This window comes from Nansenia antarctica (genome assembly GCF_963989245.1).
Source record: "Nansenia antarctica genome assembly, chromosome: 16".
In the NCBI taxonomy this organism is placed as follows: Eukaryota; Metazoa; Chordata; class Actinopteri; order Argentiniformes; family Microstomatidae; genus Nansenia; species Nansenia antarctica.
Window position 1 is genome coordinate 17,162,258 of NC_137686.1, and position 7,134 is coordinate 17,169,391.

General features: G+C 42.2%; 1 protein-coding gene across 1 annotated transcript in view; it reads right to left on the reverse strand.

Moving 5' to 3' along the window:
• Positions 1-2,449: 2,449 nt before the first annotated feature.
• The window catches only part of casq1a (calsequestrin 1a), a gene marked incomplete at both ends in the record, with an annotated part of 10,468 nt that continues 5,783 nt past the window's right edge, over positions 2,450-7,134 (reverse strand). Inside the window, 10 exons of the mRNA XM_080546455.1 lie at positions 2,450-2,965; positions 3,226-3,300; positions 3,468-3,568; positions 3,722-3,776; positions 4,008-4,053; positions 4,402-4,532; positions 5,176-5,249; positions 5,567-5,678; positions 5,925-6,025; positions 6,528-6,621. Coding sequence (XP_080402581.1) covers positions 2,450-2,965; positions 3,226-3,300; positions 3,468-3,568; positions 3,722-3,776; positions 4,008-4,053; positions 4,402-4,532; positions 5,176-5,249; positions 5,567-5,678; positions 5,925-6,025; positions 6,528-6,621 — 1,305 coding nt within the window. The remainder of the gene's footprint in view (positions 2,966-3,225; positions 3,301-3,467; positions 3,569-3,721; positions 3,777-4,007; positions 4,054-4,401; positions 4,533-5,175; positions 5,250-5,566; positions 5,679-5,924; positions 6,026-6,527; positions 6,622-7,134) is intronic.

The following is a 7,134-nucleotide window of genomic DNA, read 5'->3' on the forward strand; positions in this document are numbered from 1 at the left end:
TAAACACTTCTACTGATTCTGCCTGTCTGATATCCAGTGGAAGACGGTTCCAGAGAGTTGGTGCACGGAAGGAGAACGCACGCTCACCGATTGTCTTTCTTCTAACCCTAGGAATAATGAGCAGGGCAGAGCCTTGTGAGCACAGAGCCCTTGAGGGCACATATGGGACGAGAAGGTCCTTTAAATAAGAAGGAGCAGTGCCATTTATAGCTTTGTATGTTAACAGGAGCAACTTGAAATCCGCTCTAACATGGACAGGGAGCCAATGAAGGGAGGCCAGCACTGGTGAGATATGGTCGTATTTCTTGGACCCAGTCAAGATTAAATACCTGCGCAATCCCCTCCTTCGATAACTGGCAGTTTGCATGACTCCCCTTGAGGACAGTGCAATCACTGATTTGGCATTAGTAACACAATGAGGGAAAAAAGTGGATGGCTATGTCAGGAAGGAAGAGACATAATTGATATGCAGGTGGTTTTGATTGGCAAGGTTATGCATAGGATACATGGTGGACAGAGGACGGAGGAATCATCATATCACATAGTGTTTGTTTCCCCTAATAAGTCTATGGTTTAGACCACTACAGAGTTAGATTTTTACAGACCTTCACTCTTAACATTGGTTGTTATGACAACAGTGTATCATATTTGTCTGTTATATTACATGGCTGCCAAGTTTTTTGGTGGTGGAGCGACCCAAAACTGCACGTTTTGGCAGTGGCGGCCCCTCTCTCCCACCCAATTATTTGTGCTAGTTTCCTGCAATTTTACATGTTGTTCATAATAAACCAGCACAATAAATGAAAAATAATTGGAACATTTGATAAAACAACACAAATTCAGACAATATATCATATTTATGAAATCGTAATAATCAAATACAGTAGCCTACAGAGTCTAAAAGAAAATTGGGCCCCATCAACAGGACTCAGCCCCTTGGTCAGCAGCAGAAAGACCCTTGGTCATCATCTTATATACAGTGCATTGCTCATAGATGGCTATCATGTTATACAGTATACATAGTTTTTCCTGGTCAGAATGAGGCCTTGGCGGCTGATCTTGTGCGCAGACCAGTATCTGCTCCTTTGTGCAAGGAGGAACAGGATGAGCATTGCCAGAGCCCTACAAAATGACGGGCAGCTACTCGTGTGCATGTTTCTGACCAAACTATCAAAAACAGACTCCATGAGGGTGGTATGAGGGCCCGACGTCCTCTAGTGAGACCTGTGCTCAGCACCGTGCAGCTCGATTGGCATTTGCCAGAGAACACCAGAATTGGCAGGTTCGTCATTGGCGCCCTGTTCTCTTCACAGATGAGAGCAGGTTCACACTGAGCACATGTGAAAGACATGAAAGAGTCTGGAGACGCTGTGATGTTATGCTGCCCTCAACATCATCCAGCATGACCGGTTTGGCGGTGGTGTCATCAGCAAAGTTAATGATGGTGTTGGAGCTGTGCATGGCCGCACACTTTTCACCCCCCCCTCTCTCTCTCACACACACACACACACACACACACACACACACACACACACACTTAAGAGTAAAAAACAGAGTAATGTCATATCTCTTTCCAGGCTGTCATTTATTTTAAGACTTTACAGTAAGTTTACGTTTTCTTGTTAAAAAAAATAGAATACAGTTGTTGTTATATTTCTTTATCAGTAGAAAACATGCATGTGATTTACAGCACTTGTCAGTGCACAAAGAGAAAAAAGCTTACCGCCCCTTTCAAGTAAAGTTACAATAATTTTACAAAGTAGGCTGATATGACCTATGACCTGTAGGAATAGCCTGCTAGCACCCTTGAATTTCATGACCTGGGAGAGGGGCCAACATTTAATCCAGATCAAATAAAACAGAAAGAAAATACATTCATACTATAACAGGTTTTACAGATATGACTGACTCTGACCTAAAATGCATTAACAGTGTAGCCTCTCTATTTTGTTTAGAAATGAGGAATATAAATTGAGGAATATAAAAATCATAAGGATTAGGTGTGTTAGGGTTTCGCGCTAGTGAATGACCACTAGTTCACCAATAGTGAAAATGCGTACTGCATGTTTTCCCTTTTATCATTGTCTTATTGTACAAATGGCAAAGTTACAGGAGAGAATAGAAAACAAACAGGGCTCTGAGAAAATACTGTCTTTTATGAATCAAAAGTACACAGAGTTTAGGATAGCTTGGGAAATGTAACAATCTCTGGCAAGATGCTCTGAGTGAGGATGTTGAAAATTGAAGATAATCACATGAGGATAATCACATGAGGATAATCACAAGAGGATAACTACAAGAGGATAACTACATGAGCAGACATATTTACGCCAATGACATGCTAGAACTAGAGGACAAGGAAGATTTGAGGAAGTTGATGTTTGTTTGTTAAAATTGCTTTGACCAGATGTCAATAAAGACTGACAATGTAAATGATGACTGTGACAATTTAATTATCGTCATCATCATCATCGTCATCATCGTCGTCATCGTCATCATCGTCATCATCGTCGTCGTCATCATCGTCGTCATCATCATCGTCGTCATCATCATCGTCGTCGTCATCATCGTCGTCATCATCGTCATCATCATCGTCATCATCATCGTCATCATCATCGTCGTCATCATCGTCGTCATCATCGTCGTCATCATCGTCATCATCATCGTCGTCATCATCGTCATCATCATCGTCGTCATCATCATCGTCGTCATCATCGTCGTCGTCGTCGTCATCATCATCGTCGTCATCATCATCGTCGTCATCATCGTCGTCATCATCGTCGTCGTCGTCGTCGTCATCATCATCATCATCATCATCGTCATCATCATCATCATCATCATCGTCATCATCGTCATCATCGTCAGGATCAATTTCATTTGCCAGAACATCTTCGATCCACTCTTCAAGCTCGTCTACAGTTGGCATGTCCTCATCATCATCCATGTCCATCCATACACTGTCGGCCTGTGGAGAGACGAAGAGCGAGTCAGTGTGTCATAGGTTCAAAAACAGACTATAGGATGTACAGTATGTCTGTCATGCTAGTGGCACCACATGACTCATCCGCTAAACCCTAAATTCACACTACAGAGCCAAACCCAGCTGTCAGAGCCAAACCCAGTAAATGTCAGAGCCAGCACAGTACAGTTTGGTTTAACCATGTAGTGTGTGAAACCCCTTAAGGACAATGTGTAAATACTACATATAACAGTAGTCAAACTCACGTCTTCAACGTCTACAACGCCAATCTGGGGGTGGTCCAGGTCAATACCAAAGGTCTTCTCCCAGTGGGGAACGAGCTAAAGAAAAAAAGAAAAAATATATATTTTTATAGTCACTGATCAAAATGAACCATCTCCAACCATTTCTTATCAATGTGTGCCATAAGATAGATTCATCATTATTTCATTGATATACACTGTATCTGATGTTATGCTTGTAAACAAGCTACAGCCGTAAATCTTACCAGGGGGAAGTCGTCTGGGTCAATCCATAGAATGCTGAGGTCAGGGTTGTCAGTGTTGTCCTCGGCAACCTGCTTCAGGATCTCCAGGAACTCAAAGCCATCTAGGAAGTGGAGTCAAAATTAGTGGAGCTCGGGTGAAGCTTCCTTACACTTTATTTTCTACCTAAATTCTCGGCCTCTGCGTTTACTATGCATCTGAAAACATGTTTGTGGACAGTCCTATTGATTAATCAGGACCTCTTCTGGTTCTATACCTGGGTCATGCTCCTCTGCGAACGCAATGATGTGTTCACCCTCAATGTCATCCCCCTAAGAAAAGGCAGACTTTGTAAACACACCACTCCCAGACACTTTCAGCATTGGAGCATCATTTTGACCAGGTTCTGTGCATGCTTTTCAGGGAGGCAGAATTATTTGACATGGATTGCGCTTACCCAGTCCTCCTATCGTAGATACTTAACATTGATACGGTGTGCTCACAGTAGCACGGCAATTCCATTTTCTGTTGTGTGATTTCTATGGTAATGGCAGATAGCTTACCCAGACCTCATACATGTTGCTTGGCTCCAGCTTCCTCAGGGTTGGTCTGTCATGAAATGGGAAGTGAGATGTTTTTGGTAGGGTGGAATTTCGAGTTCCATCCTTGGATGGACAATTAAGTTCTATTCTATTATTTCCTATTTGATATCTTGTTGTTGTTTGCTCTGGGGTTTATAAGCATTTACCTCAGCAGCAGGGGAGGCTAGTTGAGGTAGAAATGGGAGGACGGGCTCATTGTAATACATGGAATGGAATGAGGAATGGTACCAAACACGTCCTCCTTTCACTCCATGCATTACAATGAGTCTGAAATCCAATTTCTGCTGCCACCAGCCTCCCCTGCTCAGCACTGTACCCTAGCGGCACGTCTGGTGACAGTGCCCAAGAACCTCACCTGTCCTGATCCTCGATGTAGTCCACCAGCTCCTCCTCTGTGTAGGGTTTCCCGGGGATGGTCACAGGGTCGTCCATGAAGGGCTCGTAGTAGTCCACCTCATTCAACTTCAGTTCCAAACTCTTGGCAATCTGGAACACAGAGGATTGGACCAAAGAAATTGGAAGGGGCAAATAATGAGGAAAATCTCCATTGAGGATGCTTTTTATTCTCAGACTAGGCTTAATCATGGTACAGGAAGCCAATAGAGACCAGTGAGATTAATATACAGTACATGGTGGCATTATGGTGGTGATGTACAGTTATCTATCCAGTATTCATGGGAAGTATAGTTTAATTGAGGGAATGTATTATTGTAGTATTTGAGGAAACAGGGCAGAATGTTTAACAAGACGAGAAAAAGACAAACACTGTGTCCCCTTTAACACTATGAGGGCTGGTTAGCCGTACACAGATCTAGTCTAACCCTAGACCCCAAAAAACATCCTCAATGGAGATGGAGCCACATATTCTTGGCCTTGTCTTGATCTGTGTCCAGGAAACGAGTCAGGAAACTAGCCTAACTAGCTGAGAGGACAGAGCACCTTTGCTCATCCTTCTTGGTTCTTAGTTGGGTGTCAGTTATTGTTGTTTATATTGTATTAATTGTTTATATTGTTGGTATTGTTCTTTTGGAAAAGCACTTTGAGACAATGGTTTTGGTAAAAAAAGTACTATACAGATATATTTGATTGAATTTGATTGAGAGTGGTTAGTCTGGGTGGTGTTCCTCACCTTGGGATTGAACGTGGCAAAGAACAGGATGTGAGGATGGAACTCTTCGGCGGCGTCCTCAAAAGCCACAAAATCTGAAATGTGACAGGCATCCATCAAGCTGTTTTGAAGACCTCGATGAAAGCTCTATAAATTCAGATTTTTTTTTGTTCCCGCTGCCCATATCACCTGACAAGATTATTTTAAACACTCTCAGTCTCGATCATGCGCATATTCAAAGTGTTATGTATATAACAAGACATTAGGCGTTAGGCATGCTGTTTTACCCATAAAACAACAGGAAATGCATCATGATTTTTTGTTGTTTATATATATATATATATATATATATATATATATATATATATATATATATATATATATATATATAAAGAATATGTAGAATTCTTACGTTCAGACTTGTGGCTCTTAAAGTAGCCCATCAGTTTGATGTCCTCTTCAATGTTGTGGAAGCCTTTAAGTTCATGCTGATTGTCGATAATCTCTACTGGTTCCTCAAGAACCTGGAGACACAGGGGAGGATATCATGGAGTTGGAAAAGAGAAAGAAAGGATACAGGAGAGAATAAAAGAGAACACATATATACTTCAAGGGGATTTTAAGCACTAAATATAGTTTTAAAACACAAGATATTGGAATTTAAATGAATTTAACCCCCTTCTCAGTAGTCATACTGGTTTTCAGAGGGTTCCCTGTCCTGTAGATGGAAGAGAAAGAAACGTGAAACTATTGTCATTATCCTCACGCACATCATAGATGAACTCCACCAGCGTGTCTGCAGAAAGCTCCCCATCGTATTCTATGATCTCATCCTCGGTGAAGATATAGATGCTGTCGACCTCTTCGATGCCTGCGGAAGAAACGTAGGTCTGGCTCAGACATATTCATGGGTGACGGGATCATTCTAATGCATGGAATCTAATGAAGAGATACTATTCCTCATTCCATTCCATGCATCCTGATTTTTACTTCCACCAGCGTCCCCTGTCATGCATGCCCTGAAATCCACGAGAGGTCAGGCTTGCAACTGCTCATACACTGCCTTGTGACTTGCACAGTGACTTAACCAGGCATGCATCTCACTATACTCTGCAACGGCTGCCTTTCCTTGTCTCCTTCTACTCATCCTCAATGGTGTGAAAGAATTACACAGATCAAAGCTCATTCCCAGTGGGAGTCCACCAGTCGAGGCTGGTGGAGGTAGAAATCGGAGGACAGATTTGTTGTAATGCATGGAATGGAATGAAGAATGGTATCAGACATGTAATGTAAATAACTTTGTTGTCTGTTACTTGTACTCTGCAATGACAATAAGGTTGAATCTAATCTAATCTAATCTACAGTGTGTGTACCTAGTTTCTTAGCAACAATGCTGTCCTTCTTCTCATCAACAAGGCCAAATCCGATATCTTCATCCTCATGGTCTTCAAGGACCTGAGCTGCAAGCTGTGAAACGAAAGACACTGTCACATGACATGAGAACGTGCAGCACTCAACGCCAGTACAGGACTGTCCTCACTTAATATCACTATTTATCTGACTGTTGACTCAGAAAGGGTTTGTTTTAGAGTTTATTTTTATGTGGGAGTGTGTGTGTGTGTGTGTGTGTGTGTGTGTGTGTGTGAGTGTGTGTGTGTGTGTGTGTGTGTGTGCGTGTGCGTTTGTGTGTGTGAGCGTGTGCGTGTGCGTGTGTTTGTGTGCGTGTGTGTGTGTGTGTGTGTGTGTGTGTGTGTGTGCGTGTGTGCGTGTGTGTGTGTGTGTGTGTGTGTGTGAGTGTATATGTGTGTGATGCTGTGTGATGCTGTGCAAGGAATTCAGTGTGTAGTAAGTCCATCCCTCATTGTGGGTTTACTGCAAGGACAGTTTCTAATCACTTGTTAGTATAATCAATGATGTATTATATAACTACTATACTACTGTACCACAAGGACTTCATTTTCTTCACTGCACTTACATAGT